Source organism: Rhinoraja longicauda, chromosome 31 (genome assembly GCF_053455715.1).
Source record: "Rhinoraja longicauda isolate Sanriku21f chromosome 31, sRhiLon1.1, whole genome shotgun sequence".
Taxonomy (NCBI): domain Eukaryota; kingdom Metazoa; phylum Chordata; class Chondrichthyes; order Rajiformes; family Arhynchobatidae; genus Rhinoraja; species Rhinoraja longicauda.
This window is the reverse complement of record NC_135983.1, coordinates 8,378,756-8,395,946: the sequence shown is the minus strand read 5'-3', so window position 1 is coordinate 8,395,946 and position 17,191 is coordinate 8,378,756. Positions and strand designations below refer to the sequence as shown.

The following is a 17,191-nucleotide window of genomic DNA, read 5'->3' as shown; positions in this document are numbered from 1 at the left end:
CAGCAAAACAGGGCTAATACAGGGCTAATATGTTGATTGAGAACTAGTTATCAAACAAAAAGCAACAGTAGGAATAAAGGGATCCTTCCTAAGTTGGCAGTCTGTGGACACTTGGAGGATGCTTGGGCTCCAACTAAACAATCAATATCAACAGTTTGGCTATGTGGTGAAACACTTAGCTGATGATGTAAAACTGAGTGGCACTGAGCAGGGAGGAGGATGTAAAGAGGCTTCAAAAAGTGCACTCATCCACTTTGAGTGCACAAAGCAGAGTAACGGACCATTTTTAAAAATAGTGAGTGATTAGACAATCTTGATGTTCAGAGAGACCTAGGTATACAGGGAAAGACAGTGTTGGGGTGCGAAATCAATTATAGACAATAGACAATTCGGCCCTTCGAGCCAGCACCGCCATTCAATGTGATCATGGCTGATCATTCTCAATCAGTACCCCATTCCTGCCTTCTCCCCATACCCCCTGACTCCACTATCCTTAAGAGCTCTATCTAGCTCTCTCTTGAATGCATTCAGAGAATTGGCCTCCACTGCCATCTGAGGCAGGGAATTCCACTCTGAGGCAGAGAATTAGGAAGACAAATGGTGTATTAATCAATGCTACAAGCTGATGTGATATGAGTAAAGATGTCTTAAAGACGGCTTTGGTGAGTCACACCTGGAGTACTTTAGAGATGCAGCGTATAAACAGGCCCTTCGGCCCACCTCGTCCAAGCCGACCAGCAATCACCCCTTGCACTAGCACTATGCTGCATACCAGGGACAATTTATAATTTTACTAAAGCCAATTAACCTACAAACCTGTATATCTTTAGAGTGTGGAAAGAAACCAGAGCATCCAGAGAAAACCCATGTGGTCAGAGGGAGAACGCACAAACCCCTTACAGGAAGCACCCGTAGTCAGGATCTAACCCGGGTCTCTGGCTCTGTAAGGCAGTAATTCTACTGCTGCACCACTGTGCCGCCCCAGTATCATGTACATTTCTGGTCTCCCTATCACAGAAAGGCACAGGGAATGCAGCAAGAAGTCAACATACTGGTTTCAGAGATGATGGGTTTGTTGTTTGAGGAGAAATGGATTGGGTTGTCTAAGAGATCAGAAGAAAGAGAAGAGGAGGTTTCATTGAAATTTGCACATTCTTATAGGGTTCAACAGATTGGATGCAAGGAGGTTGCTCTGTTCGCTCAAGAGTCTAGACTTAGGAGTCACAATCTCAAAATAAAAGGACAGACTGTTTGGAAATGAGATGGTCAGAATCATACAGCACGGAAACAGGCTCTTCGGCCCAACTCATCTTTGCTGACCAAGCCCATCTAAACTAGTCTCAATTCCCTGTGTTTATCCCTCTAAACTCTTCCTATCCATGTACCTATCCAAGTGTCTTTTAAATGCTGTCATAGTAGCTACCTCAACAACCTCCTCTGGCAGCTCGTTCCATATTCCCATCACCCTCTGGGTGAAAAATGGTGCTGCTCCCACCTTAAACATATGTCTATTTCATGATTTCTCGACCCTGGGTAAAAGACTGGGTTAAAAAAAAGCTACCATTTTGGACCCATTTGTCCATTAGCATGGAAAAAGTTGTTCCTCTCACCTTAAACATATGTCCTCTGGTTCTTGATTCCTCTAACCCGTGTAAAAAAAACTCTTTGCAAGGACCCTATCCAATGTCCTCATGATTTTATACATCTCTCTAAGATCATCCCTCAGCCTCCTGCGCTCCAAGGGATAAAGTCCTAGCCTGCCCATCCTTTCTCTATAGCTCAGGCTGTCAAGTCCTGGCAACATCCTTGTAAATCTTCTCTGCACTTTTCCAGTTTAATGACACCCTTTCTATAATAGAGTGACCAAAGCTGAAATCAATCATCCAAATGTGGCCTCCCCAACATTGTACAACATTTTGTACAACTATAACACGACCCCAACTTCTGTATTCAATACCTGACTGATGAAGGCCAATGTATCAAAAGCCTCTTTTACCATGCTATCAACCCGTGACACTACTTTCAGGATTCTATGTACCTGTACTCTTGGATCCCTCTACTCTAAAAACACTTGCAGGGCCCACTGGGAAAGTCTTGCGCTGGGTTGACTTGCTAAAATGCAACACCTTGCACTTATCTGCATTAATCTCCATAAGCTATCCTTCAGCTCACTTGCCCAGCTGACCAAGATCCTGATGTAATTTTTGATAACCATCTCTACAATACCACCTGCAAACTGTTGTCATCTGCAAATTTACTAATGATGCCTTGCACATTCTCATACAAATTGTTGATATAAAACGCAAACAGCATTGGGTTCAGCACCGATCCGAGGCACACCACTCGTCACAGGCCTCCTGTCTGAAAAACAACCTTCCACCATCACCCTCTGTAGGCCTTCATCAGTCAGGTATGGAATACAGAAGTTGGGATCTTGTTATAGTTGTACAAAACGTTGTACAATGTTGCGGAGGCCACATTTGGATTATTGTCTTCCATGTTTCCTTCCATGAAGCAAATTCTCTATCCTGTTGGCTAGCTCTCCCTGGACCCCATGCGATCTAACCTTCCAGAGCAGCCTACCATGGCAGAAATTTATCAAAGGCCTTGCTGAAGTCCATGTGGACAACGCCCATGGCCGAGCCTTCATCAACATTCTTGGTCGGTGAGGCCAAGGCTGTAGACATCTATATGGACATGCTATTTGAGGTAAAATGGATTATGTTGCCTAAGACTTGAGAAGAACAGGAAGAGGAGATCTTATTGAAACTTACAAATTCTTACAGAGCTAGACAGACTGGATGCAAGGAGGTTGTTTTGCCGGCCGAGGAGTCCTGATTTTTCCTACGTCTAGACATGAGGAAAAATTTCAGAGTGGTGAATTGTGCGAACTCTACATGGTAGAGGCTCAGTAATGGAGTTCATCAAAGCAGATTTCTGGACATAAATGTCCAGACACAAAAGGAATACAAAAATGTAGAGACAGTGCCATAAAATAGCACTAAGATGTAAAATCAATTGTGATCATGACAAATGACAAATGACAAAGCAAACTCGATGGGCCAAATAGCCTCCCCTGTTCCTTCTTGTTATCTTGCCCTGACTGCTAGATTTCTTTTAAACTATATTCTTGATGAATCATATTAAGGAGCTCGGAAAAACCTCAATGATGGGTACAACTAAAACCTGCAGCTCAATAAATTTACTCAATTAAGAATGTCTCCCTATATCATAACGATCTAACAGATCAAGGTGGCAACCTACGGCAATCCAGTGGTGCAGTTGGCTGAGCCGCTGCCTCACAGCTCCCACGAGCTAGGTTCAATCATAACCTTGGATGACATCTGTGTGGAGTGTGATTGATTTCCCTACAACTGTATTGGTTTCCACGAGGTTCCTTGGTTGTCTTACATGTCCCAACAACACCACAGATTGCCCCTAATGTGCAGAACATAACTGAGTGTACAATATGGGAGGAATCGAGGAGAAAAAAGGAAACATTAGTCTAAGCAGTGCAGACTCAGTGGGATGACGGGCCTGTTTCTTTGTTGTATGACTGAGAAAAATGGAAGATTTTATTGCACTCGACTAATTTTCCAGCTTTTCTTAATAGATCCTGAATATATGTTTTACCAAAACTTGCATCATTTAACAAGCTAATTTGGAGCAACAACACAAATGACTGTGTGCAGTTCTGGTCACCCTGCTATTGCAAGGAATTATGCACAGTTCTGATAGCAAGGATGTCATTAAGCCAGGAAGGATACAGACAAGATTCACCGGGTTGTTACCAGGATTCACAAGCGTGTGTATTAAGCAGAGGGTGGATCGGCTGGGACTTTTTACCTGGAGCTCAGGAGGCTGAGGGGTGAGTTTATAGAGGTATAAAAAAAGTCATGAGAGGCATAGATCAAGTGAATGTCTTTTTTCACAGGGTAGAGGAGTGCCCAACTATACGAGTTGAGGTGAGTTTGGAAAAATATGAGAGATCAGAGAACAATCTACAGGAGTAAGCTGTAGAGGTGGGTACAATGACAACATTTAAAAGACATTTGAACATTACATGGATAGCTAACGTTTAGTGGGACATGGGCCAAATGCAGGCAAATGGGACTAGCAAAATCTGCAGCCTTTTGTTCTCCGCATCTCCTCCCAGTCTCTGGCAAACAACCCCTCCTCAGATGTATCCACCTATCGCTTGCTACTTCTTTTTACTGTTAACTTCCTCTCTACTATGTCAGTCGAGGGGAAGGGCCTTGACCTGAAACATCAACTGTGTCTTTCCCACCACAGATGCTAGCTGAGCTACTTCATTTCTTTAGCTGTTCTTTTTAAATGGGTGGCGAGGGCGCCATTTGGCAAGCTTGTCCTCATCAGACGAGTACTGTGTACAAGAGTTGGATGTACAAGACACTGGTCAGACCGCGCCTAATATATCGTGCGTAGTTCTGGTCACAACTTCAGGAATGATGTGACTTAGCTGGAGAGGGTGTTGAAAAGATTCACAAAGATGTTGACGGGACTGGAAGGCTTGGGTTAGATGGACTGGTTGGGACAGTTTTCCCTGGTATGAAGGAGGCTGAGTGGTGACCTTTTGGAGGTTGATAAAATCAAGACGGGCATAGATGGCCACAGTCTTTCCCCCAGAGTAAGGGAGTCAAAACCTAGTGGGAATAGATTTAAAATGAGTGGGAAAAGATTTAAGAAGACAGAGTGCTGGATGAGTAGCTCAATGGGTCAGGAGAACATCGGAGGTGACATTTCACGTTGGGACACTTCTTCAGACTTCAGGAAAAGATTTAATGTGGATTTCAGGACGAAGTGTTTCACACAGAGGGTGACTACGTGAGTACGCGGAAGAGGTTTCAGGCAGGTACAATTACAAGATTAAAAAGACATTTTGGACAGGTTGATGGATAGGGCAGGTTTGGAGCAAATGCAGGCGAATGGAACCAGCTCAGGAAGGCACTTTGGTCGGCATGGATGAGTTGGCCAAAGGGCCTGATTCCATGCCGTATAACTCTGACCAAGAATGAGGATGGTCCATATTACACGAATATAATAATTTCAAAGGTGGTGCAAGAACAAAGGAGTCCAGGGATCCATGGGCACAAATCTGTAATGTGTGGACTAAAAAAGTTGAAATATCACACATGCTCCTCTCAAAAACAAGGTACAAAAGCCAGAGGGTAATGTTTAACCTCTGTAGATGTTGAATCAAACACAAATGGGACAGTGGTCCCAAGGACAGATATATCGGAGTTTTCTGCAGAGCAGTGAGGGCTGGTAGATGGAGATATAAGGAGCTGTAGATGTTGGAATCTTGCAATGAACACACAGTGCTGGAGTCACTCAGCGGTCAGGCAGCATCTCTGGAGGACATGGATAGGTCGACGTTATAGGCTGGTGGATGGTTGAATCGAAGTGATCAAAGAAAGTCTGAATAAAGGAAAACTGTCCTAATCCATGGCAGGGTCACGAATGTGAGGGAAAAATGTTGTGGTGCTTGGTAGAACCAGATGACTCGTGAGGAAAGTTCATCAACATGGTCAGTTTAGATGATCTGTAATTTGCTGACTGAAAGAGTGGTTGGAGTGGATTTCAGAAAGGATTTGGGTAAGCAATTAAAGAAAACAAAAGCGAAATAACAGAGAAAGAGCATGGTAATGAGAGCAAATGAATTTCTCCTCAAAATGCTGGCTTGACCTTAATGGGCAGAATGTCTTTCTATGTTGTCATGTTTTAATAGCACCAATGCTTAGGTGTGTCAGTAAAGCTTGCTGATTTGCCTGTTAAAATGCAATTTCAAATTCTGACATTTAATATTTGATATCATTTACAGAATTCAATTCCATTTTTATAAAGGTCATATGTAAAAGGTAATTAGCATTCTGAATAAATCATTATTTTCATTATGACAAACAACAGAAATATTTTTTTTTAACTGGGAACAAGGGATAAGTCAAGTCACCTTTCTTTCACTTGCTCAATTCTAGAACTCAATGATAACTACTATGATGCTCTTGCAGATCATTAATGATGTTCAAGTATTCAAATGCACTTTTTTTTAACTCCAGCGCATCAAAGACATCTTATATGCCAGTCACTAAGCTTCAATATTTTGATAATACCCAATTAGAATAATTAGTTCATCATGCAGATTTATAACTAGCATAAGTGCTATAATGATAACTTGAGAGGTGCCGATATCATTTAGCAATGCAATGATATGCACACGATGTGACCCAAAAAAACGGCTTCAAGTTAACTGTCAGAATGCCCTTAGAAAGCATTTTAGAATTTTAAGATTGTTAAAAACAGTCATTACATCTGATTTCCTGGTATGTTCTGCCTAGTTTGAAACATTTCAATCTCTAGCTATAAATTCCAGGGTTTAAAAAGCCATTGGTTCCAGCTTCATGCAAGGTTTTCATCGTTAAAGCTTTGAATTAAACCGGGATATGATGTTGTAGAACTCTGATTTTGTTCCCCCTTCAGTAACACTCGCAAGATATCCAATTTTAACAGAGTAATTAATTTTTTTCTTATGTGTGACCAATAATCACTTGCAATGTGCCAGTTTAAATGGGGAGGGGTGCATCTACGGATGAGGAGTTAATGTTGTGCTGTCTATATGCAAACAGTGCCCTGGGTCCCTAAAGGGCCTTGTTGTCCCCATGTTGCACTGATTTGCCAGTTGGCAGTCCAAAGCCAGGAAACTGTCAATTTCAATTGAGCTTACGGCTACATACTCCCATTAAAGAAGTCTTGCTGCTTAAGGGGCAGCCTCTGTTTCCAAAGCATGGGAACGAGGGCTCTGCATTCCTTAGATTTGAGCTGGCAACTTGCACTGACTAGAATTTTCAAGGAGCAATGAATGAGTTTAACAAAGGCGTTCTGTGGCCAGTTTCTGGCTGTCATCCATGTCAACAGTTTCTTAGGTCAGAGGTCACACTAACTACATTTATTCCCAGCAGACCCTGTTCCAAACAGACTGCAATAAGTACAAATTCAGAATTTTTCAGTAATCCCCAGAGATATCGCCGATCTTCCACATGTTTCTGCTCAATTAAAAAAAAAATCTCACTTTGCACTGCCTGCACTCGGGGAAGGAGGCCCGATGGAAAAGGAAACATGGGATAACACGCAGTCAGAATCAAAAAGAGCATTCCAAATATAGAGAGGGGAACTAAGTGTAACATTTTCTGCTAAACAGATTAACTGAACACTGTACATCAGATGCGTCACAGGTGGAGATGCCTACTGTTGCTACACCTTTTGCAATATGATTCTGTCTAACGTCACCCAAAAATAGCAAAGCTCTCTCAATTTTTGACAGCAGTTACCTGGTGTAGCAGAAAGAACAGCTTAAGGGAATTCACTGACTCTTAAATACAGTGGGGGGAAAAGTGAACTAACATGTAAAATTTATTCTCAATTATCAGAGCCAACCTTTGGTAATCTTTTTCATTCTGATTTTTACATATATTTCCCTTGGAGTGCATAAGCCAACCATTGCGAATCTAATAATTGAAAACAAGACACCAGGTGCTTAAATCAAAGCGCTGGCAAGAGCACACCGAATGTTGATAAATGCTATTTAAAGAGCTCCTAACACCCAACCTGTTAATATAAATGATATGCATACAATAGCAAGGAGCACACCTCGCTTTCGAGATTTGCAAGGTTATTTTTTAAATTCCAGGACTATGGACAGTGCAATTAAAGAATTTTACTTCTAAAAATAGCAATAGCATTTTAAATTTAAAACCAAATATATGAAGCATTATAAGTTAATGACTCTTTTTCAAAAAAAACATGCGGATAAGCATGAAAAGAAGCAGTTGAACTAGTCCTCTAATTATTTCTCATTAAATGAGAACTCACGTATCTTCAAAACTAAACATCTTATCACTGCACAAATTGAATACTTTTTTTGCCGTTTTTGTTTAAAAATATACTCGGCCATAGTTCAGCTTGAAATAGGTAGAAACATGACCTTGGTCATAAAGAAGATATAATTTTTTCTAGTTAATTTATTTTAAAGATACAGCGTGGAAACAGGCCCATCGGCCCACCGAGTCCGTGCCGTCAACGATCCCCGTTACACTAGCACGATCCCCGTTACACTAGCACGATCCCCGTTACACTAGCACGATCCTACACACTAGGGACAATTTACATTTTTTTCTGAAGCCAATTGTCCTACAAACCCGTATGTCTTTGGAGTGTGGGAGGAAACCGGAGCTCCCGGGGAATAGCCCGTGGTCACAGGGAGAACGTACAAACGCCGTACAGACAGCACCCGTAGTCAGAATCGAACCCAGGTCTCTAGCGCCGCAAGGCAGCAACTCTACTGCTGCGCCACTGTGCCGCTAAAGTGTTTCTATGAAACACTTTATTTTAACAGTCAATCAAATGTCACTTGAGTACAGTTCAGAACATCACTTCTTGCATCTTTTTCTCTTGAGGTGAAATGTCTCATTTAATAGATAGGTCCATCTGCTCTGGAGCACTGTTTATGTGTAATCTGGGTGCAGAGCATACTTAGGTCCCGTTGTATACTCTCAACCTTAATGGCCATCTCATGAGTATTCAATGAGCAGAACTAGTACAGTCAGTACAACCAGAGGTCAGCTGCAGAATTCTTGTTGATGGAAGACTATGCAGATTGGCAGCTCCTTGCAAATTGCCCACTTCGACTCTCAAGGAATCACTGAGTTTGTGGCAACCAGAAATATCTGCTTTCCTTCTCTCACAAATATTCTTCACACTTCACAATGACAAATATGATGGGCAGACCCCTTCGTTTATCCATATCCATTGAAAACAGCAAGCAAGCTGAGGTCAACTCTGTGTTGGGGGAATAAACACAACATGGGCAAAATCAGAGGAGGCAGAACTGGAAACAACTACTAGCAAGGCAGAGCTGCAGTAGACAACAAGACAGAAAAATCAAAGGCCTGCACAGGGGTCTAAGAACAAAGTACTGAAAGAGGAGAGTGCCTGTGAACAAATTAACAAATTCAAGAAGCAAAGGACTACAGGGAAAGGCATGAAGCCCAGCACAATGAGCAGGAGACGCACGGAACTGCAGATGCTGGAATCATGAGCAAAACAAAGTGCTGGAGGAACTCAGCGGGTCAGGCAGCATCTGTGGAGGTAATGTTTCAGGTCGAGACTCTTCAGTCTTCAGCCCGAAACGTTGTTTATCCATTTCCTCCACAGATGTTGCCTGACCCGCTGAGTCCAGCACTTTCTGCTTTGCTGTGAGGAGAAGCTCATTTTTTGCTGTGAGGAGCTCATTTGTTGGGTCACCTCTTAGGATGGCACAAAACAGCTAACAGTTAGAAAGCCAATGCAGCACACTGGAATGGGAGATCTAACCAAGAGCAGAATAAGCAGGTAGGAGGATAGATAATGGTTTCTGTATTGGGGAGCAAAGCACAGTAAGTGGAAGGTGACAACGCAACATCAAGGAGAGATAAACACACTCATCCATACAAATGAGGAGAGAATGGACAGACAACGTTTTGGGTCGGGACTCTCCAGTCTTGAAGAAGAGTCTTCCTTATAACAATTTGAAATGAGCTGCTCATAACTTACAAAGTATCAAGCATAAAGGTGGGTGCAATCTACTCTAACACGTAGTGGCGCGATCGTATAAATTAAAAATTGCATAATCAGTTATTTTACCATATTGCAATTCATATTTAGGAATCATTTTAGTTTAGTTTATTGTCGCATGCACCGAGGTACAGTGAAAAGCTTTTGTTGCGTGCTAACCAGTCAGCAGAAATACAATACATGTCAAGCCACCCACAGTGTATGGAAACATGATAAAGGGAACAACGTGAATAATGTTTAGTGCAAGATAAATCCAGTAAATTTCGATCAATGATAGTCCGAGGGTCTCCAATGAGGTAGATAGTAGTTCAGGACTGCTCTCTGGTAGTGTCCGTCCAGTTGGTTCCATTGCCTGATAACAGCTGGGAAGAAACTGTCCTGAATCTGGAATCACTTAAACCATTAGTAAAATGTTTGCTCTTTTCTTAAAAAAAAAAAGAATTTCAAATAAATATTCAAATATAATGTCATAGTTATCAAGCAGCTAAATGCTGCATGTATCTTGTGCACTGCAGTATTTTGTCATGCAGGTTTGTAAACTCAAGCAAGCTTCTGAATTCAACTAGCTGGCAGTGGGCAATAAAGACAAAGAGGAACTGAGATAATTATAGATAGAGTTAATACCAGTCTCAAGGCAGGCCACAACCAAAATGTATTATTTTAATGTATAAATAACGGATCCACCAATTTATGAAAAAGCACAGCTCTTTGTCATTACCACATAAGATGGATATTACTTATTAATATTGTGGTTAAAAAGCCTAACTTCTGAAGCAGCCCACTGAGAGACACACAGTTTGTAAGATTTGTAATAATCCAATTAAAATGCCAGGTGTGGAACAGTAAAACAAAACATGCTCGCAGCATCAATAATGACAGCAAGACATTGTTGATGGTTAAACAAGAGCATTCTCCTCTTTAGAAGTACACAGGCAGGCACGTTAGAATGGAATGCCACAATTAAAAGGCAGAATCACCACAACACTCAGCAATGTAGAGGAATTTAGTAAAAGGGTGCACAGATAGCAGTGCAAGGTTTCTGCTGCTTGGTATCATGATATTGTGAAAATGTATGACAGTACAATGACACACAATTATCAATCAATAGGACTAATCTTGCCAGCTGGAGTTGATGGCCATTTAAACTGGTGGGGAATTATCACATTGATTAGGACTCAGAAGATTTCAGCAGGGATTGTAGATCTGCAGTTAAGCGGGATCTATTGTTTCCAATTATTTACCTTTAGTTTAATGCACTCCTAAGTGCTTGGTGTTTAATTAACCATACATTTATTTACTTCACTTTAGTATCATTTATTAAATATCTCGGCATATTCCAAAAGTGACTGTTAAATTGGCAGTTTTTGATAGCAGACAAAGCTGCAGAGCCTCTATTCCATGTCCCTGAAGCCCAAGCACCATTTGAATCTTGCCACCTGAACCAAGGATGTAGAGGGCCGGTTAGATCAGTCAACTGTGGCGGTCCACACACAAGTGAAGGCCAGCAGGGGCTGCAGGTGGCGATTCCAGGTCCAGGCTTCCCTCCAGCACTGCCTGCTGAATATTACCAGCCGCTTCAGGAGTAGAACATTTGCTGGGTTCTTGGTTTATTTTAGTTTCGATTTTTACATAGAAAGATTTGAACATGACGATAAAATGAAATATAAGATGTGTTTATAGCCCAGTTACACTGCTGCAAGTAAGAATTTATTTGTTTTGTGTTCGGTGCATTTGACAATTGATTCTTGAAACGATAATATATTCATTCCAAACTTGCTTTTCAAATGCATAAGCACAAATGTACATACAGAGCAGGATAATCTTGACAGATTGCAAAGCAGAAATATACAAGGAGAGTGATAGCATTTTTACACGATAATGAATGGTCTACCAGGATTTAAAATCACCCTCAACTATAAATAGATCCAACATTCCCCTGCACCTGTCGTCAAAATAAAGCCTCAGATCACAAGCTTGTCAAATCAAAAGCACAGTATCATTACTCATCAAATCTCTCGATTCAATCGCAGGTGCTTAACTGCCATCACTGTCCACCATGATAACTGCTGAGCAAAAAACAACACAAGCAATGAAAACAAAAATCCCCGGGTTTGCTTGAACACTCAGGTTGAGATAATGGCCCAGAGTTTGTGATTGTAATGACAGCGAAACTGTCAACATTCACCAGTGTTGCTGTGTGAAACTGACAGCAGCATCCAGCATCCACACTCGTTCAGTTAAACATGGAGGTTCCTGTCACCGATGTCCCCTGCCTCCACAGGGTGTGCTGCTGGGAGGATTGTCTGCAAGAAATTCACATCAGATCACTAATTCTGTGTTGATTGCATCTGCCCAGATTGCCACAGAGCACCCTGTGGAGCAGCAGAATATCAATGGCAGCATCCTCCAAGCCTAACTGGGCACCAATAGTCATGTCACTTTTGCACAATAACGTTGGCAAATGCCAAGTTCTGCTGCCCTTGCAACCCAAAAATCAGAACCATTATATCAATTTAGTGGGGTTTTTTTAAAGTTCATTCAGTTTCATTGTCATGGTGGACAGTCTTGGCAAGGACAAATTTGCAAATGAATCAGGGGAGTTGACTTACGTGATCTGATAAGCTAGTAATCAGAGAGTTAATTTTATAGAATGGCACAGGAAAGGGTTGCAGGATCTATTTCTTGTTTCAGGTAATTGATTGATTGATTGATTGAAAGATACAGCCTGAAACAGGCCCTCTGGCCCACCGAGTCCAATCTACACACCGAGTCCACGCTGACCATCGATCACTTGTTCACACTAGTTCCATGTTATCCCACTTTCACATCCACTTCCTACACACTAGGGACAATTTACAGAGGCCAATGAACCTACAAACCCGCACATTTTTAGGATATGGGAGGAAACTGGAGAAAACTCTCACAGTCATAGGAAGAATGTGCAAACTCCACAGACAGAATCTTAAATGCTATTTTGTATAAAATTATTCAATCGCAAAATTAAAATATATCATTACTTTCACTATATCATACTGACTTGCAATCTGCCCCCAATTCCAGGGCTGTATGTGCTCACAATGGTGACTGTACATTTGGAACTCAAGTTCAGAATTTAAGAATCCTTTCTTCCCCTGTCATGTCTAGGATATCACAACTGCAGGTTCCCCTTCAAGTTGCACGTGGTCTAGACTTGGAAATATATTGTCGTTCCTCCAGTACTGCCGCATCTAAAGTCCGAAACTGTCTACCTGACGACACTGGAGGTTCCTTCACAGAAGAGACTACGACAGTACAAGGAAGATGTACACCAGCAGCTTCACAAGCAATTTGGGATGGGAGAATAAATACTGGCCTTGCCATCAAAATATCAATCACGTCATTAAAAAATGAATTTAAAAATGTCCATGTTTGACAAAATGGCTTGCAGAGTGTGGCTAGCTAAATTAATTAGAAAGGTCTGACCTTATTATTTTTCATATAATAAGCTCTTTCAGTACACATGCTGCTAAACATACAACTTCAATTACACTGTTAGGTAAAGATACACACAGTGATAAAAAGCTGACTTAGTAAATTAAGTGTAAGGCCTAAGGTATCACTTAAACTAGCCTTGTGCAGTGCGAAACCTGGCATTCAAACTGCACACTTAAGGTTACATTTTTAACCGGTTTGAGCTAACCTTTACTCATAAAAGATAATCAGTGTGTGTGATGTTGTTTTAGAAAAATAAATGGGATTTTGGATTATATCCAAGAACTACCATCCAAAACAATGAGGAATATGCCAGTACAAAATACAGATTCACAGAGTATCATGTTCAGTTTTAGCTCTCACACATCCTGAACGATACTATACACTAAAGATCCAGCGCAGAAATCAGGCCCTTCAGCTTACCGAGTCCGCGGTGACCAGCGATCATCCCGCATACTAGCACTATCCTATACACATGACACAATTTACAATTTAACTGAACCCAATTAACCTACAAACCTGTAGGAAAGAACTGCAGATGCTGGTTTAAATCGAAGGTAGACACAAACTGCTGGAGTAACTCAGCGGGACAGACAGCATCACAGTCACAGTCACAGTCATCGAGACCTCTCGATCTGAAAGGTCACCCATTCCTTCTCTCCAGAGATGCTGCCTGTCCTGCTGAATTGCTCCAGCAGTTTGAACCTACAAACCTGTATGTCTTTGGAGAGTGGGCGGAGACTGGATCACCCGGAGAAAACCCACGAGGTCACAGGGAGAATGTACAAACTCCGTATAGACAGCATCTGTAGTCAGAATAAACCTGGGTCTCTGGCGCTGTAAGGCAACAACTCTACTGCTATGCCACAGTGCCACCCTCATAATACTATGGCTCTGCAGAAATAGTAGAGAATAGTTTACAAGTGGTATTAAATTTTACAACCACCAGCTATGAGTAAGGGTCCAAAATTCATCGGAAGTTCTGATGTCTGGCTTAACATTTATGTTCACTTTGCACTATAACTTGCAAAGTCAGAAAGCCCTCTGGGAATCAGGTTCCAGGATATACATCCTTTATGATTTTATCTCTGATCTGCCCGGGACAGCATGGTTCACTCTTGCTCAAATGGATCATCCACAGCTCATGTTCTCCCACAACCTGATGGAGATCTGCTCAGTGCTCAGGGTCTGGAATCCAAAACAGTCTGACTGTCTTCCGAATTAAATTTTAGCTTTGTATGCATCGTTGTCACCTTCCCCTAGCTAATACTGATCGAACCTACATTTTCCCTGTACCTCATCCCCTTTGATGTCTCGTTTTCACAACTTACCCTTTCATATCTCTGTCACTCCCTCGCCCACTCTCAGTCTGAAGAACGGTCTCGACCCAAAACATCACCCATTCCTTCTATCCAGAGATGCTGCCTGTCCCGCTGAGTTACTCCAGCACTTTGTGTCTATTTGGAGTCCAATGTTGAGAACCACTTCCAGTCTAATTTAAGTTAAAAACGTACCCTCACAACTCCTCTTCTTTGTGGCATTTAACGTGACACAGTCTTGATTCTCCATCCATTTCGTCCAGCAGTCAATCGTGAACCTCCCACCCCCGATTCCCAGGCTCTGTTCCTTGTAATTCTTGCCTCATGTGTTATAGGATATGACAACAGTGGGATGTGAAAGAGAATTTTCACTATCACCGATCTAGCACTAAAGAACTTCTACGCCTGTATATTTTATACTGGAGAAGCAGAGGTTTAGAGGGGACAATGGAGATTTTTAACGTAATGACATACTAATACCATCTACATGGAAATTATTCGGGAGAGTCCAACTAGAAATCACAGTCATAAAGCTATTTGATGTCTTTGTTAGAAATATGTAGTAACTGGGCCGTTTTATTTAATTTTCAGTGTTTACTTTTTACTTATCACATCTGGCGAAGGCTCCGTTATTTGTATAGTAACATTCAATAATCGTCAAAGAATCAGCACTTGTACAATAATTGTTACCAGAACATACATTTTAAATCCGTAATTAACAAAAGGATTGATTACTATTTTTCAGACATTTGTACATAATTTTACCTTCATCCTCATTTAAAAATACACTTGAAAAACTTTATTTTCTCCACAAAGCAATGCACATGTATAAAAAAAATAAGTTGAAAGGATCCAACAATGTAGAATTAAGAAATAACTTGAATTTTTGCATGATCTAAAATACATCACAACTCTTTCTCATAATCAGTTTGGTTAAAACAAAATCAAGTGGAAATCTTTACACTCAAATTTATTTGAGGCCAATTTTGAAGCCAGGTTTAATTCTTGTTCCGGATGTATGTCCCTGTTAATCTCTTCAGCACCATACGACAGGAACTTCAAAGCCTCCTCTTTATTTGTGCATCAATTGAAAAGAATTTAACATTGCTGCAGTATTCACTTGCTTACATCTATTTCATTACCATCTTGCTCACTGAATGCATTGCTGTGATCGTTATTGTAAATTACAGTTCTTTGCTGTACATAATGTAACTGGTCGAACCTGCACATAGATTCCAGTCTGCATAGGCATTACACAAACAAAAGGGTGCATTAATACATAAAGCAGAATAGAAGAAAGTGTCCTTTTACATTTTTACTGTGAGTAAATAAGCAATGCAAAGTGTAGTGCAGAATTAGTGTTCTTTGCTTTGAAAAAGAGGGATATTGCCCAATGTAAATCTAAAACCACGACACACAAATGAACCTCATAATCAGAGTGGAGCAATAATCAAAGGGTCTTGGTCCCCAAGACAATGCACTTAGGACTGACCCCTCAGTATAATGACCTGTTGGGAAAGGATATGAGAATCGTGCCTGTCAGCCAAAATGTGCTATTTGTCACAAAGCAAAGGCTAGGTCTTCCGTGGTTGTATATACAGTTTGCTGTCTCACCTTAGGAAGCAGGAGCAAGTCTTAGCCCCAGAAGATAAGCGACAGAATCCAAACCTCTGCTTGCTGTCAATGTCAGTGAGTACAAACGTAAAGTTCTGGCCAACTTGACTGACTGTAAGGCTGAAAAAGAGAACAAAGCAGATGAGCATTTTCAACTGACCACAAGATAAAGTTGTCTAAGCAAATCATGTCACTGAACCAGCACAACTGAACTCACAGCAGGAATTTGTTTTCAGGAAATAAATGGACATATACCATGCTTTTTCTTACACAGGGCAACAGATTGATCTAATGGGAGTCCAGAATCTGTTAATGTTAGCCTAATCTCTTTTTCTTTTAATATTACAACCAACCTTCTGGGCTATCCTTTCTTCTGCAATTATTTCTCTTTCTTTACACTTTTCTGTTGAATTTTCTGGTTAATATTAGTTTCCCCTCACTGCTTTTCCTTTTCATTAGTTCTTCGCTCAGCCTGTAGCTAATCTGTGCACTCCGTGTTCCCTCATGTTTTCTCTAATTAGTGCTCTGTATTTCTCCATCTTTTAATTCTAAGTCACCATTACATCCAACCCCGTCCCTCAACTATCAAAGTTACAGAATTTGGGTCAGGCTGTCAATTAGAATGCCACAAACATGCTGCTGCTAGTGCTATGCCAGGAAAATGTTGCAAACACATTTGAAAATTAGTCTTCAACGATATTGGAAATGACAGAGATCTCCCATCGCACAAACAATGAAAGTTGCCTTTCTTTGCTTAACCCCAAGGTAATTTCTCTCAAATATGACCCAAGAACATTTGGACAATACAAGCAGGCATTACAAAACTTAACGTTATTTTGAACTTGAGCAGAACGTAAAGAGCTGAAGTTACTCGGCAGATCAGGCAGCGTCTGTGGAGAGATGTTGCGAGTCGGGATCCTTCTTCAGACCCGATGTTTCGACCCAAAACATTGCCTATTCATTTTGTCCACGGATACTGCCTGACTTGCTGAGCTAATCCAGCACGTTGTGTTTTGCTCTAGATTCCAGCATCTGTGGTTCCTTGTGTCACTAATTTAAATTTTCTGTGACTCACACCTGAATATACTTAATTCACTACCTGCAGTCGACTATACAATTTAATTCTAACCCAGCTGAGAGAATTTCCCAATGGTTATGCC

At 41.1% G+C, this 17,191-nt stretch overlaps 1 protein-coding gene across 3 annotated transcripts in view; it reads right to left on the bottom strand.

Annotated features, from left to right (window-relative positions):
* Positions 1-17,191, bottom strand: part of dennd1a (DENN/MADD domain containing 1A) — a 514,736-nt gene that overhangs the window by 307,932 nt on the left and 189,613 nt on the right. For all 3 annotated transcript variants that reach the window (XM_078426383.1, XM_078426382.1, XM_078426384.1), the window contains one exon: positions 16,032-16,151. In XM_078426383.1, the coding sequence (XP_078282509.1) occupies positions 16,032-16,151 (120 nt within the window). The remainder of the gene's footprint in view (positions 1-16,031; positions 16,152-17,191) is intronic.